Raw genomic sequence first — 26333 nt, 5'->3', positions numbered from 1 at the left:
ACTATAGTTCAAACGCCTTCACAAACTGCTCCACCTCCTTGTCTGTTAGAAGGGAAGACCAGTTGTAGGGCAGTGAACTCTTCCACGTGACTTGGCCCAGCCTCCAGGTGGAGAGGAGCAAGAACGAAAGCATGAGGCACACTCATGGTCTTTGGGATTATTCTACAGGGTGGTTCAGATATAGTTATGAACAAAGAAACTCTGAAGCGTGATGTTGAGGTCAGGGACTTGCCCAATCCTCCTTGAACAAAAATGCAGGTCTATGATACTATGTGGTCCTTTGCTTAACACAGCTTAAAATGGTTTACCACAAGTTCAAATTTGCACACGCTAATCGTGGCACTAACAATTTTTTAAAACATTGTTTGGGGGGGGGGGGCGGAGAGTGGACATTCTGGTGCTAATCAGTTACTTTGTCCACATTGCTACACACTAACTGGTTAGTTCCTTGGAGCAGGGACCGTCCTTTTTTGTTAAACTGTACAGTGTTGCCAGGGCCGTGCCAACACAGTAAGCGTGGTAAGCGCCGCAGGGGGGCGCCTGCCTTCAAGGGCGCCGCACTGTCGAGCTGTATTTTAAAAAAAAACTTACTCCTCCGCTCCATCCCCGATTCCCCAGCGCTTTAAATTTACCTCGCTCCGCTTCCAACGTCTGTGCAGCGTCAGTGAAAGCGCTGCCTGTCTGACGTCTCTCCACCAGCCTTCCCTTCGCTCGTTTGTTCCCTCTGTGTCCCACCCTCAAGGAAATGACGTCAGAAGAAGGCGGGACACAGAGGGAACGAACGAGCGAAGGGAAGGCTGGTGGAGAGACGTCAGACAGGCAGCGCTTTCACTGACGCTGTGCAGACGTCGGAGCCGGAGGCGGAGAGAGGTAAATTTAAAGCGCCGTGGAATCGGGGATGGAGCAGAGGAGGCTCAGGCCAAACCCAGCCATTTCCTCCATCGCACCCCAGACGTGCCTTGGAGCCAGGCAGGTCCGGGGGGGGGGGGGCGTGCGCACGGGGGGGGCATGCGCGCGCCAACTGATAGTCTGCAGGGGGGGGCACCAACTGATGGTCTGCAGGGGGGCGCCAGAGACCCTAGGCACGGCCCTGAGTGTTGCGTAACCCTAGTAGCGCTCTAGAAATGTTAAGTAGTAGTAGTAGTAGTGTTTGGTGTACAGCGCTGCATATGCCTTGTAGCGCTATAGAAATGTTAAATAGTAGTAGTAGTAGTACCACCTACAAAATAGGTTTCGATAAGTCATCCCACAGTAATTTTTTGTAATGGCCTCATGCTGGTGAGAACATTAGCACATGGCCATTGATGGACAAAATAGAAAATTAGCCGTTTTATGGCTGCGGTCAATATGGCCTTAGCGCATGGGAACACCCTGCGCAGGGGTGCGATAAGGCCACTCTTTACCCCAGCTTAGTAAAAGGACCCCTATGTTAATTTATCATATGTAAATACTTTTTATTGCTGGCTGTACAACAGCATGTAAATATTTATCCTTAACTGCAGTATGTCGAATAGTAGCACATTTTCAAGCAACATATATTTCTCGTGTTGCCTTATTGTTTGCAGCTGCCCTTTTGAGAATTTACAAAATATATTTAATGATCACTTTCTGAAATATATATATTTTATCAAAGAGTTTTTGTTTAGGAAAAGTGTTATCAGTTGGTAGCTCCACCTTCTAACTCCAAAATTCTTTCTGTTCATTGACACTGGGTTTCAAAATAATTGGAACAGAGTGCGTTCACATCTGACATGTTAGTCCTGGATGTGCTCCTCAGTGGGGCTGTTGGGTTTTGTAAAATTCCTTATCAGTGCAAGATTGGTGATTTGTTCTCTGGCTTTGGGGAGTAAAGTAGTTTGCCCAAGGTTATAAGAAGTAGTATTGTAATGGAGCAGACAACTATTCCCAGGTATTCAACGTGTGCTTACAAAAGAAATATAGACCAATGTAACCATGCAGTTGCTGTCTCTTACTGACACATCCAATGTAGTTGCCAGCCTGTGGCATGTGCTGGACTGTTGACAGTCACCAGAATCCCTTTTGTTCTGTACATGTGGAGCTGTAGTCAGGATCTTTCTTTTGGGCAGGTGCAGAAAACCACCATGGACTGCTCTGTAGTCAGTTTCCATCTGTTGTGAGTCCCCATTGAATGTTGCCCCAGCCTGCATCCAATCATGCAGAATACATAATTCTCGCATCTCTTTTCTTACTGCTTTCAGCCTTCTGTTGTAATCTAATCTTTGAATGAAGCAGAAGTATCTGGTTTTCTGTATTGCTTTAAATTATTTCATAATTAAATATTTAAAGAAAAAAATGGCTGGCGAGGGCTGGGGATGTTATAGAAGTCTGTCCAAACACCATTACTGCAATGGGTGGGTCAGACAGGAGAGGGATTGGGATTGTTGTGAATGACGATTCAGTGGCAACCTCTCCCCAATAGGGGCAAGTTCCAGTTGGAAGCTTCAAGTGAGCAGGAAGACTGTTAGGATAAAAAACAAACAAACCAAAAAAAAACACACACAGGGTTCACAAGGCTTCCTCCATGTTTGAAGTGTGAAATTCCCTTTAAAAAGGATGTTGATGCGTCTTTGGAGCATCTTGCTTCTTACCTGATGGCGCTGTCCCTACTGCTTCCCTTTTTCTTTCTTAAATGAATTACCAATGACAGTGTGCTCCATCATCTCCTTCTCTGCCGCCACTTTCAGATGAGTGCACGCATCCAAACCTTTTAACCTATTAAAGATGATTTTTCCCAATTGAATCACCCCCGCCACAGGTGTAATAACTAATCCTTGAAACTACACCTGCTATTATGTGTTTTTAGCCATTATCAGTGTCGGGTAGATGATAATTCATGTTTATTGCATTGTCCAATGGATCCGTTTTGCCTACTTCAGACCTGATTAATGTATTTAAAGAAAGAAGAGATATGATTTTATTGTAAATTGATGGCATGCACTGAGTGCACCATTAACAGGAATGGTAACATCTTCCTGATCAAACTGAGTCCTCGGTCTGTGAATGAAGGCCTTTTCTTTTTGGATTCTAGTACCATTCTAACTTGTCTTGTGTCACAGCTGTGATACAGCTTTAGTAGGTGTCCCTGGGAACATGCTGAGCTTTCTGTGAAAGGATCTCACTGGAGGACAGTGGCAGGAAGAAGGAGGAGAAGGAAAATAAGAGAGGGGTCAGGGTATAGGACATGATTTATTTTAGATTTAAGAGGGAGCCCACTGTTGACCATATGGAATTAAGACTAGCAGTTGACTGCTGTGGTCAGTTGGTAAGGCATATATAGATATAAAATATTCCATGGAGTGGCTCACTGTGCAACAATGAGGCTTGGTATGGTACAATATGGCATGGTTGTGGTAGAGCACAGCTGGTACAGCATGACACATGATGTGGTGTATTACACTGTGGTACAACTTGGTATGCTATGGCATAGCCTGTGCCTGAAGCCAGCACATTGAACCTCAGGAGCACAGCACACGGCGAACTTCATGGCAGGAATGCCCCAGACATTATCATGCTGTATTCTGGCAGTATTTTAGTGTAACACGTCTTTCTATTATGTAATTTCCTCTATTCCAGAACCTGTGGGATAGTTGTATCCATAAACTAGCAGGTGGAGATAGAAAACGGAAAATAGAGCTGAGACATATCTCTCTTGGTAACCAATCCAGTTTCTCAGTATTTTCTGTCTCCAGCAAGTGGATGGACACACTTTTCAGCCTCTGGTTCTGAGTGATTTGCTCCTGGTCCAGTTGGTCAACTGGATTTGCTCCTGGTCCAGTTGAGTTTTGTGGGTGGCTTAAGTCTGCAAAGTCATATCTGGAGGTCTTCAGATCCCTGTCTCTGGTGCCCTGCAAATTTACAATTTACCTCTTCCCTCCCTTCACCTCACCTGTTTCCTGTGGAGCTCTCCTTTTCCAGCACAACAACCTGAAAAAAAAGAAAGAAGGAAGGAAGGAAGGAAGGAAGGAAGGAAGGAGGAAAGAGGTTTACTGGAGAGCATGGGACAGAATATCAGTCCTGATTATTTATCAACTGTGGTAAGACTTGCAGAGACTTTGAGTTTGGGGGGAGCATCTGGCTGTGCTAAGTCCGTCTAAAGTTTGACTAGGAACTGCTTGGAGAGCAGCAAGTTCTACTTGATGCAAGGTAGGGATCCTGACTCATCACTTGGGACTACATTGTGCTACGCTTGTGCCAGTTGGGGTGAATGGCGACTCCCGAAGAGGCAGTTAAGCCATTTTCCCACTGTGGAACCCACCGGCTGATGTTGGGGCTTTGCAACATGTGCAAGCCGGGAATTGCATGGGATGTGGGGGAAACAGTTGGCATCAGCACATCTTTGGATTTGGCACAGCATCCGTAAATGCTGGGGACTTCGGGATCTCTGGCAGGGCAGGTGCATAGGAGAATGCAGGAAGGGGCGTCATTTTGTCGGAGCCAACTGGCAGTAAGGATCAGTCTCTGCTCACGCATGGAGCACAGCTGCCATTTTACAACCTCAGGGCTCGATAGAACATTCATCAGCATCGGGCTCTTTGTTTTCTCTGTAGTTTATATTGCTCTTACATTGGGCCTGTTTACTGAAGCAGGGACAGTCACAGCAAGGAGCTTCAGTTTCTCGCCCCACGGCCCGCTCCGGCTCCTAAGTGATCTCATTTAGCCTCATCTGCTTACTCCTGGAGGTCTGTCTTTGCTTCTCCCTCCTTATCTTATGTGGCCTTGGTCTATTCAGAGGTTCCATTATTGAAGGAGCTGTTAGAGGGAGAGATCCCAAAAGTACTGAGGTTGTTTCATAAAGTGGAGCTCAGTGCTCTATTTCTTATTTCTAAGACAGTTTTGGTGCTTTCCATTGAGGAGCCTTCTGCTTCGGCATCAGGAGTTCCATCTTTGTCGATCACGATTGAGCTTGGAGGTACTTCTAAGGCCTTCTCAATGCATCCAGACTATCAAGCCCTGATTACAACAGAACGGGTCTTGCTGGACGCATGGCCGAGAGTGGAAACAGCCATGGATTGCTTCCATCCATTGGTTCCAGATGGCTGAGGGAAGATATGATTGAAGTCTACAAAATCCTGAGGGGTGTAGAATGAGTAGAAGTGAATAGATTTTTTACTGTACAAAATCCTGAGGGGTGTAGAATGAGTAGAAGTGAATAGATTTTTTACTCTTTCAAAAAGTACAAGGTTACATAGATAACTTTAAATCAAATAGGAGAAAATATTTTTTCATTCAATGAATAGTTAAGCTCTGGAACTCTTTGCTGGAAGATGTCGTAATCATATCTGGGTTTAAAAAAGGTTTGGACAAGTTCCTGGAAGAAAAGTCCATAGTCTGCTATTGAGACAGACATGGGGAAGTCACTGCTTGCCTTGGGATTGGTAGCATGGAATGTTCTGCCAGGTACTTGTGTCCTGGATTGGCCACTGTTGGAAACAGGATACTGGGCTAGATGGACCATTGGTCTGACCTAGTATGGCTATTCTTATGTTCTTAAGAGAAATTCTAGCTTCCCAGGGTGGACTCCCTTATTACAATGGTGACTAAGAAGACCACCTTGCCGTTAGAAGGAGGCTTTGCCCTAAATGACCTACAGGATAGGAAGCTAGAAGGCTTGCTGAAACCAGCCTTTGAAGTGGCCTCTTTTGGCCTTCAAGCGACAGTGTGCAGCTCGTTTGTGGCTATAGTATGCCTGAAGTGGCTTCAGCAGTCTGCAACAGAAGACAGGTGCCATAACGCCCAGCTGAAAGTGGGGTGGGCCTACTTGGCAGATGCTATTTATGAGATATTAGGTGTTATGGCCCGCAGTATGTCTTTGGCTGACGTGGCACATTGGCAACTCTGGTTGTTGCATTGGGCAACGGATGTAGTATCAAAGTCACATATGGTGGCTATTTGGAGAAGATCTCAGTAACTTGGTGAAAGAACTGGAGGAAGCTAAGCCACAGCGGTTGCTGGAGGATAAGCCAAAAGCCTCTGGTCATCTGTCTTCAGGGGGCTCTCAATCTCGATTTCAAGACAGCAGATGGTACCAGCCTGGTCATCAGCAATATGGTCAGAAGTCCCACTGTTAGGCACTCCAATCTTCCTTTCTTGCAGACAGGAAAACTTCCCCTCAGTCAGCTAGAGCGCCCAATGCCTTCCGAGCTCCACAGTGATGCAAGGCTGGTCCACTCTTACCTTCCTCTGCTTGCCCTGGAATTGGTAGCATAGAATGTTGCTACTATTTGGGTTTCTGCCAGATACTTGTGACCTGGATTGGACACTGTTGGAAACAAAATACTGGGCTAGATGGACCATTGGTCTGACCCAGTATGGCTATTCTTATGTTCAGGAGTTTCGGGATGTGTGGACCAAAATCACGTCAGACCAGTTGGTTCTGAATATTCTTACAGAAGGTCACAAGTTGGAGTTCTTCCACCCTGTCAATCCTCTCTTCATGCATTCTCCTTGTTGAAAAGGATCTGAGGCGGTCGAGGTTCAGGCCACTGCAGATTCTTGCTGGTGCTCTAGGCTATTGTTCCAGTTCCACAGGCTGAACAGAGACAAGACTACTCAGTCTACTTCATTGTCCCAAAGAAGGAAGGCACCTTTCGTCTGGTCTTAGTTCTCAAAGATCGAAACCACTGCTTCTGAGTGTCCCACTTTCACATGGAAACACTAAGATCAGTCATATCCTCAGTTCAAGTGGGAGAATTTCTCACTGCCCTTGACCTTAAGGAGGTGTGCTTGCATATACTCATATGGCTGTCACATTAGAGGTTTCTACGTTTTGTGATGCTGAGCCATCACTTTGGTCTCGCCATGGCACCATGAACTTTTACCGAGGTTATCGTGGTGGTGGCAGACTTCCTTCAGCATCAGGGAATCAGAGTTCACCCATATCTCGACGAGCGGCTCATTCATTCATCATTCTGTTCGGATAGCATGGCGGCAGTGGATGAAGTTGTCCACCTTCTGGGTTGGGTGATCAATTTGAGAAGAACAGACTAACTCTGTCACTAATGCTGGAGTATCTGGGCGTTCTGTTCAACACAGCAAGGGAGAGGATCTTCCTCATGGAAGCAGGAGGTTGAAGCTGTTTCGGCAGATTAGTCTTTTCCTCAGTCAAGACAGGCCCATGATCTGGGATTGCGTCCAGGTTCTGGGAACAATGACAGCGGCGATGGAATTGGTGTCATGGGCAAGGGCTTATATGTTGCCATAACAGGAGTCTTTTTTTCAGCCACTAGTCTCCGGTGTCACAAAAGTATGATCTTCATCTTCCTTGGATGCTGGTTGCCAAATGGAGTATGCAATGGTTGTCACCCAGGATTTTGACTATTGGAGCTCTTACTGATAATGCAATAGGTGATAATGCAATAGGAGGTGGTGACAACGGATGCCAGCAAATCAAGTTGGGGAACTCACAGCACCTGGATGGAACAAGATGGAACAGGAGTTTCAGTGACTGATAAATCACTTGGAGCTCAAGGCAGTGCGGAATGTCTTACATGACTTTGCTCCCTTTCTGATGGGGGCCGCAGTCTGAGTTTTCTCCAAGAATGTGATGGCAGTGTCTTATATCAACGAGCAAGGTGGAACCCGAAGCTGTCTGATGGGGGTGGAGCCTTCCTCCTGAGTTGGGCAGTGAAAAGTCTTCTCTGCTTGTTGGCAGCTCATATCACTGGGTCCTTGAATGTGGAGGTGGACTTTCTCAGCAGGCACTCCTTGGACCCAGAAGAATGGGAACTATCCAGCCAGGGCTTTCAGCTGATATTGAACTGATGGGGTTCTCTGCTTATGGACTTGATGGCGACAAAAAGGAATGCCAAATGCCCGTTATAGCCGTCAGAAAGAGTCGGGCTTGATGGGATCGATGATCTACTGCACCATGGTAGGGCACATGTTGAAAAGGATCACATTGCACCAGTGTCGAATAATTCTCATTGCCCTGGATTGGCTGTGGTATACAGACCTGATTCAACTGCTGGACGGGGATCCTCTCCATCTTCCCCAGGTACACGGTTTACTGAAGCAAACATACATGTCTCTGGTGAGGCCCATTTGGAGTGCTGTGTGCAATTCTGGGGACTGCACCTATGGAAAGATATATAAACAGGATGGAGTCGGTCCAGAGGGTGGGTACCAAATTGGTAAACGGTCTCTGTCATAAAACATATGGGGACAGGCCCATGGACATCAACACGTATATGCTGGAAGAGAGGCAGGACAGAAGGGATATAATAGAGACATTTAAATACCTCAGTGGTGTTAATACACAGAAGGGGTGACCCTTTTTCAAATGAAGGAAAATTCTGGAATGAGAGGGCATAAGATGACGTTAAGACGAAATAGGCTTAGGAAGAATCTAAGAAAATACTATATCACGGTGGATGGATGCATGGAATGGCTTCCCGGTGGAGGTCGTGGAGAAGAGGACTGTATCAGAATTTAAGAAAGAGTGGACAGGCTCGTGGGATCCCTTAGGAAAAGGAGGAGCAAGTGGTTATTGAGGAAGGGCAGACTGGATGGACCATTTGGCCTGTATATGCTGTCATAATTCTATGTCTCTTTGGTCTTATGGCTTGGCCATCGAAAGGGCTTGGTTGAGATGAATAGGTTATTGTGATTTGATCATTTCTACCTTGCTTTAGGCTCAAACGTTCTACATCCATGGTGTATAATAATAAATAATAGTAAAACTTTATTTCTAACCTGCATTTCTAAAACATTCTAAGCAGGTTTGGATGATGTGCAAGGGCTGGTGTTCAGAGCGTGGTCTTTCTCCCTTCTCTGCTAGATTGCGCACTTCCTAGCATTTCTTCAGGCAGGTCATAGAATTGTGGTTGGGCTTTCTAAAAGTTCAGATTGTGGCTTTGGCCTGTTGGGGCTGACCACAGAAGACATCTCTTGCTGCTCACCTGGATATCTTTTGATTCTTGCAGAGATTTTATACTCCATGTCCAGAATGGAATCTTAATTTAGTCCTTTGGGCTCTTTAGAAGCCTCCTTTTGAGCCACTCTGGAAGGCCTCCTTGAAAGATCTTATGCTAAATACAGTGTTGTTGGTGACTGTTGCATTAGCATGTAGGGTTTCAGAGCTTCGGGCTGTCTTTTGTCGGGATCCCTTTCTCTGCTTTTCAGAGGGTCCCAAAAAACAACAAGGCAAGCGATCTGCAAAATCCAATATGGAAAAAGAAGCCAGCAGATCAATATAACATCAGAAAGATTTTATTGAAGATACCGCATGTAAACAAATTGCCCAATTTGTTTACATGCGGTATCTTCAATAAAATCTTTCTGATGTTATATTGATCTGCTGGCTTCTTTTTCCATTCTGCTTTTCAGAGGCAAGAGTCTCCATGTGCACAGTTGATTTCTTTCTTCTGAAAGGAAGAAAGGTACTAGCATTTCTTATCGACCCATCTGTGGAGCTTACGTCCTTTTGCAGAGAGCACGAAGAAGCTCAGTATTCTTCCTTGAAGCTTCTCGATGTGCATGTAGTCCTCATGAACGAGTTTCACAAATTGGACAGACTGTGCTTTTTGGTAAGCAGAGGCTTGGTCTCATGACTTCTGAGCCCACAGTTGCTAGATGGTTGAAAGAGACTATTGTGCCAGCTTATTTGTTTGCGGGGAAGCAGGCTCCTCTGTCCTTGTGGACTCATTCTATGGAGGTGTACAGCAACATCCTAGGTCGAGACTACCTTACTGTCTCCGGCAGATATTTGCAAGGTGGCGACATGGCCAATTCTGCGTACCTTTTTCCAATCACTACAGGGTAAATGTTGTGCGCATTTGGAAGCCAGTTTTGGGTTTTCGGTTCTCAGAGCAGCAGCACTAGGATCCCACCCACTCTAGAGATTTCTTTTAAACATCTCACACATTCCAAAATAGTTACATAATGGATGGAGAAATTAGGTGTTACAGTTAATTTCCTTTTCATTAGTCCTTCCCATTATTCCAGAGGCCTCCCTTCCCTGAAGTTTCTTGGATATTTAGTTGGTGCAAAGAAATGGGTGAGATAATGACTGTCACCTTGCATGGTGCTTCCTGCATATCTCTTGTTCTCTACAAGTTGTCCAGAGATGAGAGAAGTCCACACATGTTTGCTTTTCTGGTTAGTGTTAGGTTAGTGAGTTGTTTAAAGTTGTTGTGTTTATTCTGAGTTTCTCCTTACTGCTTGCCTATGTAAATACTGAGGAGCTGAACTGGATGCCAAGATGTCTCAGCTCAGTTTTCAGTTCGCTATCTCCACCTGCTGGTTGATGGACACAACTGTCCCACAGGTTCTAGAATAGCAGGAAGGACTAATGGAAAGAAAATTATCAGGTAAGACCTAATTTCTCCTTCCTTCCACAATGTGATAAGGCATAGTCCAAGACTGTATCATAGCATTCGTAATGTTACAGCAGTCCTCCTTGGAAGGTTTACAGAACGTACATTAAAATGTAATCTGCTATCATGCAGCGCTGAAGCTTCATTCCGGGTTGTAGACTCAGGCTGCCCGATGACTCAGAATGGACTTTTATGAATTTGCAGCGTCATTCTTTTTTTCAAGAGGATTCTTGTAGTCTAGATGCTTTGCTTTCAGTGTTAAATTAATTTTCTCTGTTACACATATAGATTTCAACAGCAGTGAAGTTTCTGCAGAACCCCAGGGTCCACCAGAGCCCACTCGCAACCAAGAAGTTGTTTCTGAAAAAGAAAGGTAAAATTACTCTTCCCTTCTTTTTTGCTTCACACTGTAGACCACCTGGAGACCCCTGAATGACATCGACTGAGACCCCACTCTACTTTTTCCAAAATCTCTGCACTGACAATGAGTAATATCCCACTCTACCCCTTTACTAGAAGCAAGACACATGGAGGCATATTTTCAAAGCACTTTGGGAGGCTAAGTTCCATAGGTTTCTATGGAACTTTGGGAGGCTAAGTGCTTTGAAAATGAGCCTGATGGTGTTTCAGTTTATTTTTCTATATTGTATTTTTTATGCAACTTTGAATATTTTGTTATAACAAGGCAGAATAAATAAAATGGTGATAATGTTGTTTCTCCAGCATTTGTTGCGATGTCGGTCTCTTTCTGCTACTTTTGAAGTCTGCCATTATTCCAATGGATTTCTATCGGTTGATTTTTTAATGTTTATTTTTGTCAGACACAGCTGAAGATCTGGGCATGACCTCTGAATTTGGTCTTTTCCTTAATATAAATACTGCAGCTCATTACTTGAGAATTTTTTTTTAATTAGCTCATGCCTTTTTTTCAGTAGTAGTTCAAGACAAGTTACATTCAAGTACAGTAAGTTTATGTATATGTTTATTAAAACTTTCTATACTGCTTGTACTGACAAACAGATCTCTGCGGTGCACAATCTAAGAACAAGTAGAGTATAGGAAAGGAATGCCAAAAATAAAATCACAACCGAAACAAGACCATGCAAACTAATAATCATTCTTTACAGTCGGAACCCCCCCTCCCCAAAAGCCAATGGCTGAAAATGAATCCCAGTCTCTGGAAGAGAAGGCCAGGATGAAAAAAGTGTTTTCAATAAACCTTTCCTGTTCCTGGAAGGCTTACAATCTAAGGGCCCTGTTTACTAAGCTGCGTTAGAAGCATGTTAGTGTTTTTAGCGCATGGTAAGCATTAGCACGCGCTAACTGTGTAGACATCCATAATATTGGGTCTACACAACGTGCTCTAATTTTTTAGCACGCGCTAAAAACGCTAGTGTACCTTAGTAAACAGGGCCTAAATTTGTACCTGAGGTAATGGAGGGTTACATGACGTGCTCGAGATTATAAGGGGTGGCAGAGGGATTTGATTCCTGATTTCCCTGGTTTTCTATAACCTTTAGAGGGGCATAATCGAAAGGGACGCCCAATTTTGCTGAGGACGTGCTCGCAAAACTTCCCGGTGGAGGGGCAGGAAAACCCGTATTATCGAAACAAGATGAACGTCCATCTTTCATTTCAATAATACGTTCGGGGACGCCCAAATCTTGACATTTAGGTCGTCCTTAGAGATGGTCATCCCTAGACATGGTCGTTTCTGATTTTCGGCGATAATGGAAACCAAGGATGCCCATCTCAGAAATGACCAAATGCAAGCCCTTTGATCGTGGGAGGAGCCAGCATTCGTAGTGCACTGGTCCCCCTGACATGCCAGGACACTAACCGGGCACCCTAGGGGGCACTGCAGCGGACTTCAGAAATTGCTTCCAGGTACATAGCTCCCTTACCTTGTGTGCTGAGCCCCCCAACCCCCCCCCCCCCATTACATCACTACCATAGCCCTTACGAGTGAAGGGGGGCACCTAGATGTGGGTTTGTGGTGGGTTTTGGAGGGCTCACATTTACCACCACAAGTGTAACAGGTATGGGCCTGGGTCCGCCTGCCTGAAGTGCACCTCATCCACTAAAACTGCTCCAGGGACCTGCATACTGCTGTGATGGACCTGAGTATGACATTTGAGGCTGGCACAAAATATTTTTAAAGCCTCTGTAATAGGAAGTTCCACTCTTCTGACAGAACTTCCTGTTACAGAGAGCAGATTGGAGTGGGCAAAGGAGAGGAGAGGAAAGGCCGCGGCAGGAAAACTAAAAAGAGAGACTTGGCAAAGTGCTAATTTTACTAGCATTAAAAAATTTTAACGCAAGTTAAACGTTTAATGAGTTGATGTGTTATTAAATGTTCAGCCCTAGTTTGGGCCTTTAATAATGGTGTCAGCAGGAACACGTGGAGTTCCATCATCACAAGCAAAGAAAATAATGCTGCAAATGCCACCACCTGTTCTTCTGTGGAGACTGCTGCTGGCCAGTAACAGTACTTGGGATACTGCAGCTAGTCCTGGGGCCAAGATCCATCCGTTATGCTGTCTTCTGTTTGCCTCTTTAGCTATGCAAACAGCAGCAACCTGGTGGAAGTGGAGGGTAGGAGGATGTTTAGCTTTGCATTTAGATATTAGATTTAATTACTTGCCTTTACCAAATCAAGCTCAAGGCGAGTTACAATCAGGTGCACAAATTATTTCCTGCCCAAGTGGGCTTACAATCTATTGTACTTCAGGATATGGAGGATGTGAAGTGATTTGCCCACGGCCACAGGGAACATCATTAGGAGAAGCAGGATTTGAATCCTGGCCTTCCTGGTTTTCATCCTGCTGCTTCTCCCCTTTCATAATCCCTTAGCTGCAGATCTTGTACGTCCTGTAACCCTTCAGTGAGGGAATAAAGGTGCTTTTTTGCCTATGAACTGTGCCTTTAAAAAAAATTCCCATTACAAGCGTAAAGTAAATATGTTTATTCTTTATACAAAGCTAGATTAGTGGCTCCTGTCTACATCAATGGCTGGGGGTTGCTTCTCTCAGAGCTGTAAGAGGGACCTTCTCCCTACTATTTGACTGGAGCTCTGAAAGAGGGCCCCTGGATCCTAATTCAAGCAAGATCTTCCATTAAAGAAAAAGAAAAGTCTTGTTCATCTCTGCTCTATTTTTTGGCCTCCCTGATTTTGTACTCTGTCTGCTTTCCCAGTGCACTAGTGCTCGCTGTCTTTCCTGTCTTATTCCTTGGATGATCTACCTTCTCCAGTGGTTCCTGAACTATAGGTTATAATCTTGAATGAGGTCACAAAAGCAATGGATGGGGAGTCACAGAAACAAATATGGTCCCCTCTGTGTGGAAGTCCACTCTAACCTGCAACTGACAGTGGCAGTTAGCATGGGGTCTGTAAGCAAGCACACACATATTGGTCCTGTTCCTTTCTTCACAGTTTTCTTGTTAGACCTGTAGAGAGGTGAACAGTGCCCAAGGAATTATTTACATTTGCCTTGGTCTCAGATTCACACTATTTGCAGGCAGTAAGAAGGCCGAGAGGAAAATTCTGTGCAAGTAATGATTTATTGTAAAATACCCCAACAGCGGTCAAAGAATAAGTTGGTATGTTTTCTTAGCTGTAGTTTACTTCTTATCCTATATAATAAAACTCACCCTCAACGTTCTGAAGACACTGACATCAATGAAGCCAAGCCACTGACGTCACTTCCTTCAAGACAGGTTCGAAGGGTTCGTGGTGGTGAAGCCACCAAAATCGCCAAGTCTCAGGGCCCCGCCCTCGCGTCAAACATGATGACGTCGAGGGCGGAGCAATGGTGTCACACACCGAGGGTGGAGCAATGGCGTCAGAACGACGAAAGGGTCGGCAGGTACGTAGGTAGAGAGGGAGGGAGAAGGGAGGGGTGTTGGGGAGGAAAACCTTGCTAGCGCCCATTTCATTTGCTCCAGAAACGGGCCTCTTTTACTAGTGTTATAATAATACATTTCCCTAATGAAACAAAGACCAAAGTATCAGCCTGGCTCTTGCTTCCTGAAACTGACCCCAAGCCAAAGGGAGAATAAGAAAACAGCCATACAACCTTTTGTGGCAGACAAGACACTAACTGAGAATCCTGTTCCAGGCTACTCTTCTGTTGGAGGTTCTAGCCAACCCAGTCCTCTGGATGGCGAGCATCACTTGTATCTTTTGGACCATTGTATATGTAAATTGGATATTGTAGACGCTTTGTTAATATATTGAGCCAATCGGTGACATCCTGACGTATGGAGTTTGGCTCCTTCTGTTCCTTTTCTTTTGCTTGAACTCCTTACAGGAGGATTTGTTTCCTCTTTTTGTTTGCCAGGCATGGTGTTAGCCAGGATGGTAACAATTCTGTTTTGATGCATTTTAATGTGCCCATTGTCTGAAGAGCATGACTGATCAGAACATCTAATTTCTTAACATAGCTGTTTGGTGCACAGTATTCAGCTCTAGCCTACACTAGAAGAAAGTGTAGTTTTTGAAAGGTTTCTTTCTTCAACATCAAATTTCTTAACATAGCTGTTTGGTGCACAGTATTCAAGTCTAGACTAAAGTATAGCTTTTGAAAGGCTCCTTCAAGTTGCACTAGTTAATTTTTGTATAAGTGCTGCTCTTGGCTTTGACTTTTGATATATTTTTAGTTTGCTTAAAGTGAGACTTTTATTAACCTTAATTCCCAAATATTAGGAGCATTTCTCAACCTCAGGTTCCTGCAATAAGACATTTCCAGTTGGGCATTGGATTATCAGTTGTTGAGACGGTGAAATGAGACATTTGTTTTTGATGGATTTAATTTTAGGTTCTATTTATGGAAGTAATCTTCTACTGATAGTGATCCTTTTCTAGACTTTGGCCTATAGACTTAGCATCTGTCCATTGAATGGTGATGGCAATATTGTCCTTGTAGAAAAACTTGTAAGACATGGTCTTCAGGAGCTTGTGGGTGAAGGTTTTAAATAAGCTGGGATCCGGAAACAAAACATTGTTCATTTTCCTCATCTGATTTGTTTTACTGGAAGGTTCAGTTATTAAGCATTGACTTAAGCAAATTAAGTGTTAGATGGCACTTGATGATATGGGCTTATCTTAAAGAAGACCTTGTATCTCCAGATAGTATTTACAATGTCAAGACAATACACATTAAAATACCTTAATAGACTGTATAAGGGTGGAGGTGGAGGTAGAACATGTGGAGGGGCATAATCGAAAGGGATGTCCTCATTTCGATTTGGACGTCCTCGCAAAACGTCCCCATCCGGGGGCGGGGAAACCCATATTTTTGAAACAAGATGGACGTCCATCTTTCGTTTTGATAATACGGTCAGGAATGCCCAAATCCTGAAATTTGGTCGTCCTTAGAGATGGTCGTCCATAGACTTGGTCGTTTCTGATTTTTGACGATAATAGAAACCAAGGACTTCCATCTCAGACACGACTAAATGCAAGCCATTTGATCATGGGAGGAGCCAGCATTTGTAGTTCACTGGTCCCCCTGACATGCCAGGACACCAACCGGGCACCATAGGTGGCACTGCAGTGGACTTCCTAAATTGCTGCCAGGAACATAGCTCCCTTACCTTGTGTGCTGAGCCCCCTAAAACCCACTACCCACAACTGTACACCACTACCATAGCCCTTATGGTTGAAGGGGAGCACCTAGATGTGGGTACAGTGGGTTTCTGGTGGGTTTTGGAGGGCTCACTGTTTCCTCCACAAACGTAACAGGTAGGGGGGGATGGGGCTGGGTCCGTCTGCCTGAAGTGCACTGCACCCGCTAAAACTGCTCCAGGGACCTTCATACTGCTGTCATGGACCTGAGTATGACATCAGAGGCTGGCAATCAATATTTTTAAAGATGTTTTTTGAGGCTGGGAGGGGGTTAGTGACCACCGGGGGAGTAAGGGGAGGTCATCCCTGATTCTCTCCGGTGGTCATCTCGGTATTTCGGACACCTTTTTGTGCCTCGGTCGTAAGAAAAACACGACCAGGTAAAGTCATCCAAGTGTTCGTCAGGGACGTCCTTGTTTCTTTCGATTATGGGTCGAGGACGTCCTAGTGTTAGGCCCGCCCATGTCCCGCCTTCGCTATGCCTCCGACACCCCCCCTTGAACTTTGGCCATCCCTGCGATGGAAAGCAGTTGGGGATGTCCAAAATTGGCTTTCGATTATACCGATTTGGATGACCCTGTGAGAAGGACGCCCATCTTCCGATTTATGTCTAAAGATGGGCGTACTTCTCTTTTGAAAATGAGCCCAATAGACAGATAAGAGAAAGAGTAACAGGAGTTAGGAGATAAGAGTGACTAACTAGAAAAAATTGCATGTGGAGTCAGAAGAGATGCATGAAAATTATCTAAGTCAATGTGGCTTGTAAAGTGAAAACTTGTTTGCAGCAACTGTTTGTCAGATTATAGCTTGATCAATAGGTGAATGTACCTCAACTGTTGGTGAGGTGTGTGCCCTTGATACATTTACTATTAATTTATATGTTGCTTGCAGCAGTAGAAAATGCATGTAACAAGAAAGTGGTGGTTTTGAATTTCCAAGCTACGGCAGGGCTACAACTTCTGTTTCTTTCCAGGCCCCAGGAATTTTAATTCTTAGATAAATGGTGGTAAATAACAGAGCTGTACCGAATACAAATAATGAAAACTATTGTTTGGCTGAATACGAATAATGGGCATTGAGCTTGAACATAACAAATAATAAAGCAGTGTTTATTGCAATAGAATTTAGCACAAATTTAAATCACTATTTGGCCAAATATGAATAATGTATTCAGGGGACTATTCAAGGCTGAATCGAATACAAATATTCGGTACAGCCCTAGTAAATAGAGGAGCCATCTATTCTTACCTAAGTGTTAAGTTCTTTAAGAATGTGGGATAAATGTTTTTTAATTAATTACAGGTGACAGTTTTGCTTTTGTACTCAGCACAGTTACAATTTCTTTACTGGTATATGGCTGAGAATTTGTAGAATTTTCCAGAAAGCTCTTCAGTGATACAGTAACTCGTTTTAGCTGTTTATCATAGTTTTTGTACAAGATAGAAGGTGTGAAGCAATCTGTTTTCTAGCAGCCTCAGGAAAGAAGTTCAGAATACACTTGACATATCTAAGCTTCAGCTTCTGTTTGTCCTGTACTCTCTCCATTAGCAGAGAGCTAATAAATGTGTGCCATAACAACCACTTGATTGTCGTTTACAAGTTTGTCAACCTTTATTGTCTGAAACTTGTCTGTTGCTGATGCAGGTTGTCCACTTTGGGGCTCATTTTCAAAAGAGAAGAACGTCCAAAAAGTGACATAAAGCTACATTTGGACATTTTTCTCACAAAACGTTCAAATTGGTATTTTCAAAACCATATTTTAGACGTTTTTCTATGAAGTCCATCAAAAGTGCGTTCAAATCACAAGGGGGAGTTTTGAAGGCGGGATTAGGGCTTGCCAAACACTTGGATGTTTTACAGCCATAATGGAACAAAACAAAAACGTCCAGGACTAAAACCAAGACATTTTGGTCTAGACCTGTATTCAGAACGAATAATTCACAAAAAGGTGCCCTAAATGACCACTGGAAGGAATCAGGGGTGACTACCCAATACCCCCCCCCCCCCCCCCAAAAAAAAAAAAAGTGAATACAAATATGACTTACCAGCCTCTATGAAAGCCTCAGATGTTATAGCCTCAGGTCTATAAGAGCAGCATGCAGGTCCATGGAGTAATGTAGTGGTCAGTGCAGTGCACAGTGGCGGACCCAGGTCCCTATCTACCTCTACCTGTCACACTTGTGGTGGAAACTGTAACCCCTCCCAAAGTCACCAAAACCCTACTGTACCTACATGTAGGTGCCCCCCTTCACCCATAAGAGCTACTGTGGTGGCTTACAGTGGGGGACAGTGTGTTTTGAGTGGGTTTTAGAGGGCTTGGGACAAGATAAGGGAGCAAAGGTGAGATGTGTACCTGGGAGCATTTTCATGAAGTGCACAGAAGTACCCTCTAGGGTGCCCCATTGCTTTACTGGGAGGTCTGGGAGACCAGTCTACTAAAAATGCTGGCTCCTCCTACATCCCAATGGCACAAATCTATACGTTTTATACTTATTTGGGTTTTTGTTTTTGTTTTTCGAAAATGGATGAAAACAAATGTCCAAATGCACAAAACCTTGTTTGATACAGTATTTAAAAAAAAAAAAAAGATGTTTTTCTATTTTGAAAATGACCTTCGTCATAGGCAGTCGGTGGCCCAACTGTTTGGGGAGGCTAAAGGGGGCGGGGTTAGGGGTGGGGCCAGGGGTGGAGCTTAAATCCATAATTGTCTGATAACACAGAAAATAAAAATAAGTCACAATTAATACCTTTTATTAAATTTAGATATTAGATGTGTATCATATGTCAAAGAATAAAGTGGTTGCTCAAAGCATATACTAACCACAATCGCTCAACTGCAAAACACTATGCACAACTTTGTGCAAAAACACACTCAGAACCTTACTGTACCATAAATATTACACTGGGCAGAACCTAATACACCAATATACCACCCATACGGAAAATGCAGACCGTCAACAATATGAAACAAGGGATCATAATATCACAATTCTCATGTACAGCCACAAAACACCCTAATTCATGTTTAATGTGGGATAAAATGCCATAAATAAGTAAATAAATAAATAAATATAAACTTTTAATGTTGAGCACCTGATTCTCAAAGTGAACATATTCCAAACAGTATAATGAAAATAAAATGATCTTTTCTACCTTTGTTGTGTGGTGACTTTTTGTTTTTCTGATCATGCTGGCCCAGTATCCAATTCTGCTGCTATCTGTCCTCTTAACTCCGTTTCCAGGGCTTCCTTTCCATTTATTTCTTTACTTTCCGCCTTTGTTCTTGTCCTACATCCGTAAATAAAAGCTGGGTCCTCCGCAGACTTGACTGTCCAGTGGATCCAGCTTCTGCCTATTTTCTCCATCCATGTGCAGTTTTTCTCCTCTTTTCCTTTTCCCTCATCTCGTCTTCCTCTCTCTTCCCTCCCCTCCCCTCTATGTCCAGCAATTTCTCCTCTCTCCCTGGGCCCAGTCCTCCCATCCATGTCCATCCATGCTCCTCTCTCCCCTGCCCCCTCCATTCATCCATATCCAGCAATTCCCCTCTCTCCCTGGGCCCTGCCCTCTCATCCATGTCCATCCATGCTCCTCTCTCCCCTGCCCCCTTCATTCATCCATATCCAGCAATTCCCCTCTCTCCCTGAGCCCTGCCCTGCCCTCCCATCCATGTTCCTCTCTCCCCTGCCCTCCATTCACCCATATCCAGCAATTCCCCTCTCTCCCTGAGCCCTACCCTCCCATCCATGTCCATCTCTCCCCTGCCCCCTCCATTCATCCATATCCAGCAATTCCCCTCTCTCCCGAGCCCTGCCCTGCCCTTCCATCCATGTTCCTCTCTCCCCTGCCCTCCTCCATTCACCCATATCCATCAGTTCCCCTGCCCCCTCCATTCATCCATATCCAGCAATTCCCCTCTCTCCCTGAGCCCTGCCCTGTCCTCCCATCCATGTTCCTCTCTCTCCTGCCCCCCTCCATTCACCCATATCCAGCAATTCCCCTCTCTCCCTGAGCCCTGCCATCCCATCCATCTCCCGTCTCTCCCCTGCCCCAACTGCCCACCCTCTTCTCCCCCCCAAGATCCCTTTCCTTTTTTTTTCTTTTAAATTTACCTCCGAAGTCTGGCAGCGCAGCGTCAGTGAAAGCGCTCCCAGTGAAAGCGCTTCTCTTCGCTCAGTGTCCTGCCTTCTTGTGACATCATGACGTCAAAAGAAGGCGGGATACTGAGGGAAGGGAAGCGCTTTTACTGGGAGCGCGTTCATTGACGCTATCACTGCGCTGCCGGACTGGAGGTAAATTTAAAAGAAAAAAAAGGAAAGGGATCTTGGGGGAGAGAAGAGGGCGGGCAGTTGGGACGAGCGGCGAGCCCCGCGGCCGGAACTGAGTCGTGTGGGTGTCGTCATCAGGATCCGATCTTCGCCTCTGATACCGGGCGCCTATGACCTTCGTTCCTATTCAGATTTTGGACGTTTTGTGCAAAATGTCCAAAATCGGACTTATACATCATATTGAAAATGCCCCTCTTTGTTTTTGATCACGCAAATGAGCCCTTCCTGGCCTACAATCTTTACATTTTTTGGCCCAGTAACACGGTTCTCACGTCAACACCATCATCACTATAAGCAACCTGCATGCGGCAGTGAATTTCAATTGGAGGGACTCCTTCGACAGTCAGAATGTCTATCACGGCACATTGCTTAAATTGCATTGACGAGTGCTCACTGCATGCTTCCATTTCACAAGCAATAGCAAAACAGCCTCTTCACACAGATACCCAACTGAGGTAGAGAAAGAGATTTAAAAGAGCAAATGAACACATGTAGTGCTTCAGTACTGCCATCTGAATTGTGGCGGTAGAAGCATTACTTTTCAATTAACCCTCCATCTGGTACAGTTTCTGGGTCCTTTCTACTCTGGTCTTCCAGCCACAGTCTGTGAATATTGTGTGCCATAGGGCCTCTGACCTTGTTGCTTCTTTTATTCATGGTGTTACTCGGCTCCAGCCCTCTACATATTCTTTCTTTCCCTTCCATCTTAGATGCTGTATTTGGTTTTGTTTTTTTAAACCAGATCTGAATAGCTGTTTGCTCATGAAATAACTTTTCTAGGATTTTATCCCGTTGAAATCTGTGGACTTTTAGGGAGTAATTAATCATAAAAGCTTTGGGATTTCAGTGCTGTGATGGAAACAGAGAGGTTATTCTGATTACATGGGGTAACCTGATCCAAAATCCATGTTAGCTTCGGTATACTGTGATGTTCTAAGTGCCTGATCTCTCTTACTGTCATGCTCACTTACGCCTGGTTATCATTCCCCACAACTAAACAGCTTAGAGACTGTCCCTCTGCTCTGTGGAACAGTATCTACTGTCCCTATATCCCTTTATCCCTACTCACGGAAATAGATTTGTTTGAATAACCCCTGACTGGGAAGAGGATGGAGCAGGGAGCCTAAAAGGTCTTCCTTTGCGCTTTCTCTTTCTCTCTCTCTCTCTCTCTCTCTCTCACACTTTCTCTCTCTCTCTCTCTCTCTCTCTGCTTTCTCTCTCTCTCTCTCACTCACTCACACACACACACACACACATCTTCTGGCTTGTTGTCTTTCATTTTTGGTGTTAAATTACCCAAAGCCTGCAATGTATCAGTAACAGTTTGCAAAATTTCAAGGAGATAATACAGGTGCATTGGCTTCATTTTCATGCATCTCTCAGTAGAGGTCATTCCTGGAATGTCATTGGTGAAGCTGCAGTACCAGCCGTTCTCAAACCCTACAGAAGCAAATGATTTTACAGGTGCTGTAGCATTACTTGTCTGTCTTTTTAATGTTCCCTTCCTACATCTTACATGGCTGTTTTCTCTTTAAGCAGCTTTTTTCTGCCTTTCTTCCTTCACAGTCTCTCTCCCTTCTTTTTCTCACCACCTCTTTCATTTTTATAGGGTTTCTTTTTGGATAATTTGTTGGTTTTGTGTACTGCCTGTCATGTCCTTGAATGGAATCTTGTTACCCAGAAAGCTTTCTTACCATCGATTTTATAACAGACTTAATTTAATAGCTCCGTCATTACCGAGAAACCCTGGGACTCAGGCCGAGCTTTCCAGGTCACTGACCTTTTAATTACAAACCTTATTCTGATGGCCAGGTTATCGACTGGCCATCTGCCAGCCACAGTCTTTAGGATACAAATTCTATCCCTCCCCCAGACCCCAATGAAATAACCACCTCAGTTCCCAAAATATTTTTTTTCCCTTTGGATTTTCTTTGTAAATAACATTGTTCTGAACATTTCTCTTTGAAGTTTTACAAACTCGGCTAGGCATATAGGGGCTTTTTTTTTGTTGTTACGTTTGTACCCCACGCTTTCTCACTCATGGCAGGCTCAATGCGGCTTACATGGGGCAATGGAGGGTTAAGTGGCTTGCCCAGAGTCACAAGGAGAGCTGCCTGTGCCTGAAGTGGGAATCAAACTCAGGTCCTCAATTCCCCAGGACCAAAGTCCACCACCCCCACTACCCCAGGACCAAAGTCCACCACCCTAACCACTAGGCCACTCCTCCACTGTTGCTACTATTTGAGATTCTACATGGAATGTTGCTATTCCACTAGCAACATTCCATGTAGAAGTCGGCCCTTGCAGATCACCAATGTGGCCGCGCAGGCTTCTGCTTCTGTGAGTCTGACGTCCTGCACGTCAGACTCACAGAAACAGAAGCCTGCGCAGCTGGTAGTGGAATAGCAACATTCCATGTAGAATCTCCAATAGTATCTATTTTATTTTTGTTACATTTGTACCCTGCGCTTTCCCACTCATGGCAGGCTCAGTGCGGCTTACATGGGGCAATGGAGGGTTAAGTGACTTGCCCAGAGTCACAAGGAGCTGCCTGTGCCTGAAGTGGGAATTGAACTCGGTTCCCCCACCCTAACCACTAGTCCACCACCCTAACCACTAGGCCACTCCTGACACATGTTGTGTAATGGCAGGCAGGATCTGTTCTGGTGCGTGGAGTGTTCTGGTGGCAGAGATGTGTCCCCGGCATGTGGTATGCTGTGGTATGTTGTTTGTCCTGGTGTGTGAGGTGCTGTGATGGCTAGGATCTATCATGATGTGCACGGTGTCATTTCAGTGAGGAACCATCCTGGTACTCTAGGCATTGTTGGAGTGTGATACACCCACAGTAGCATGACAAAGTTACTTAGAAAGAGCATAAGAATTGCTTCTATACTTTGTCAGACTAAAGGTCCGATTAACCGAGTATGCTGTTTTTAACAGTGGCCAGCCCAGGTCACAAATACTTGGCAGAACATTTTGCTACAGAAGCTCTCACTCACTCATAGAAATGCATTGGGCCATATTTTTTTTTTTGGGGGGGGGGGGGGGGGGCTTATTATTTCTCTAAAATTCCAGGTCCAATTTGGACCACTTTTGAATGCAAAGGGGTCAATATTCAAAGCAATGTAACTGGCCCAGAAACAGCCCCTGGATTGTTAAATCATCTGTTTGGGGGTAATCACTAATTTTCAGAGGCAACCAGTTAGTACTGCTGAAAATAACTGATTAGCACCAAATTGAAAACCAGCTGTTCTGGGGGCCTTCCGGGGGGGGGGGGGGGGGGGGGGGGTGGAGTTGGCACTTGACTGGTTAAATGCCAATATTCAGCAGTTAACTGGCCAGGTTAACCGTATAAATAGGACCACATAAAAGTCAGTCCTAATAGCTGTTGAATAGTGCAGTTAACTGGCTATGACTATCCCGTTCTGCAAACTCAGAAATTCAGTGGCTGTGCCCAGATGTGGCCCAGCATTGAATTTCTGGTTTTAACGCCAGCAGCACTCGGCAAAATGCTGATTGTTGCCACTTGAATGTCGGGTCCAGAGTGTCTTTTTTTTACTGCCCCCCCCCCCCCCAACATGACAAGGTGTCATCTCATGCTGTTAATTATTCTCTGATACAGAAGCAGGAAATCTATTTTCCTATGGAAATACATTGGCTCATTTTTATTGGTGGGCTTTTATCTCTGGATCCTGTAGTCTGATATGGCCCATTTTCAAACATATTTTTTTACTAGTTTTTCCCTCATAGTAAGTTTTCATCCCATTTTGTTAAATTTTCTGGAAATTTTTTTTTGCTCCCAGACAGACATTTTTGACCCTTTCTGTATAATTCTTTCCAACTTCTATTGAGTTAGAAAGAATAAAAAGTCCATCAGCGTTTTATTTGTGAATTGGTTTATAAAATTACCCTTGTATGGTGCAATAGCAACAAGTGCTAAATGAAACTCAACATCCTTGGTAATGAACGATGTTATCAGTTCAAGTATCAAAATACTCAAACAGAATTTTAGGAATTATTAGGAAAGGAATGAAAAATAAAACAAAGGATGTTTTAACGCCTTTTTATCACTCATGGTGCGACCTTACCTTGAATACTGTGTGCAGTTCTGGTCACCACATGTCAACAAAAATATTGCAGAATTAGAAAAGGTACGAAGGGCAACCAGAATGCAGGGGCGTAGCCAGACACCCAATTTGGGTGGGCCTGGGCCCAAGATGGGTGGGCAGAAGAACCTCACCCCGTCCCACAGGTGATTTGGTCTCTCCTCTCGCCTGCATGCCATATGGTCTCTCAAACATCCCCCCTCTCCTGTATACCTTTTAAATAGCAGATTTTCATCAGCAGCGAGCAGCAGCTAATACACACTGCTCATGTTGGCCCCTCACCCTTCCCTCTGATGCAGCTTCCTGTTTCCGCCTAGGCAGAAATACATCAGAGGGAAGGCTGTGGGGCCGGTGCGAGCAGTATGTATGTCACTGCTCACTGCAGGCGAAGATCTGCTACTTACAAGGTATGCAGGAGGGACACTTGGGAGTTTTCAGCTGGTGGGGCTTGGGGATCCCTGCCAGCCACATCATAGGTATGCTGCTACTGGGTGGGCCTGAACCCAAAGTGGGTGGGCGTGGGCCCACCCAAGCCCACACTTGGCTACGCCACTGCCAGAATGATTAAAAACATGAAATGACTTGTGCGAGGAAAGGCTACAGAAAAATTCTGAGTTGAGTAGAACAGGTAAACAAGAATCTATTGGGGGGGGGGGGGGTTCAAAAAGTACAGAGATTAGGGGGCACACCATGAAGTTACTTAGCAATATTTTTAAAACAAATAGATGAAAAAATATATATATTTTTTACTCAACACATAGTTAAACTCTGGAATTCATCAGAGGTTGTGGTAAAAGCAGTTAGTGTAACTGGGTTTATAAAAGGTTTGGATAAATTCCTGGAGGTAAAGTTCAGAAATTGTTGTTAGTTAGACTCAGGAAAGCCGCTGCTTATTCCTGAAGGTTGGTAGTATGAAATCTTGCTGCTTTTTGGGATTCTGTCATGTACTTGTGACTTGGCAGGGCCACTGTTGGAAGTAGGATATTAGACTAGATGGACCTTTGGTCTGACCCAGTATGGCAATTATGTTCTAGAAGATCTTATATCTTTAACTGGTTTGCTGTTAGATGTGACAGAAAGGTCCTTGATCCTGTACCCTGTTCTATTTAGAACTGGTTGACTATCTTTTAAACCTTTCAAAGTGAGACCTCAAAACTTATGCTGTTAAGAGTTCATCTTAATGCTATTGGTGAATAAACATGTGGATAAAGGTGAGCCGTTGATATTGTGTGTCTGAATTTTCAGAAGGCATTTGACAAAGTACCTCATGAAAGACTCCTGAGGAAATGTAAAAAGTAATGGGATAGGAAGCAGTGCCCTATTACATAGTAACATAGTAGATGATGGCAGATAAAGGCCTGTATGGTCCATCCAGTTTGTCTGAAGAGATTAACTCATTACATAATGTATGAGGTGACACAAGATGATACAACATATGTATTCCTGAACTTGATTTGTCCATGCTATTTTCAGGGCAAAAACTGTAGAAGTCTGCCTGGCACTGTCCTTGTTCAAAAACTTTTGAAGTTGTTATTGAAGCCCTTGATAAACTCCATTCCAGCCCATCCAAATCTGTCTAGTCACGATAAAGGCACAGACTGTAGAAGTCCACCCCGTACTGGCTTTGCTTCTTAATTACCAGTGTTGCCACTTAGTCTCTGCTAAGCTTCTTTGGATCGATTCCTATTTGTTTATCCTACACATTTTTAAAATTCTGTTACGGTTTTCATCTCCACTATCTGCCACGGTAGGGCATTCCAAGTATCCACCAACCTCTCTGTGAAAAAATACTTCCTGACATTATTCCTGAGTCTTCCTCCCTTCAACCTCAATTCATGTCCTCTAGTTGCACCACCTTTGCATTTCTGGAAAAGTTTGTTTGCGGATTAATACCTGTCAAATATTTGAACATCTGTATCATATCACCCCTGGTTCTCCTTTC

At 44.3% G+C, this 26333-nt stretch overlaps 1 protein-coding gene across 3 annotated transcripts in view; it reads left to right on the top strand.

Moving 5' to 3' along the window:
* PEX14 (peroxisomal biogenesis factor 14) overlaps positions 1-26333 on the top strand; it is a 114720-nt gene that overhangs the window by 36406 nt on the left and 51981 nt on the right. For all 3 annotated transcript variants that reach the window (XM_030222455.1, XM_030222456.1, XM_030222457.1), the window contains exon 3: positions 10623-10707. In XM_030222455.1, the coding sequence (XP_030078315.1) occupies positions 10623-10707 (85 nt within the window). The remainder of the gene's footprint in view (positions 1-10622; positions 10708-26333) is intronic.

The sequence above is a fragment of the Microcaecilia unicolor genome, chromosome 13 (genome assembly GCF_901765095.1).
Source record: "Microcaecilia unicolor chromosome 13, aMicUni1.1, whole genome shotgun sequence".
Lineage (NCBI taxonomy): Eukaryota > Metazoa > Chordata > Amphibia > Gymnophiona > Siphonopidae > Microcaecilia > Microcaecilia unicolor.
This window is presented reverse-complemented; position numbering and strand designations above follow the sequence as displayed.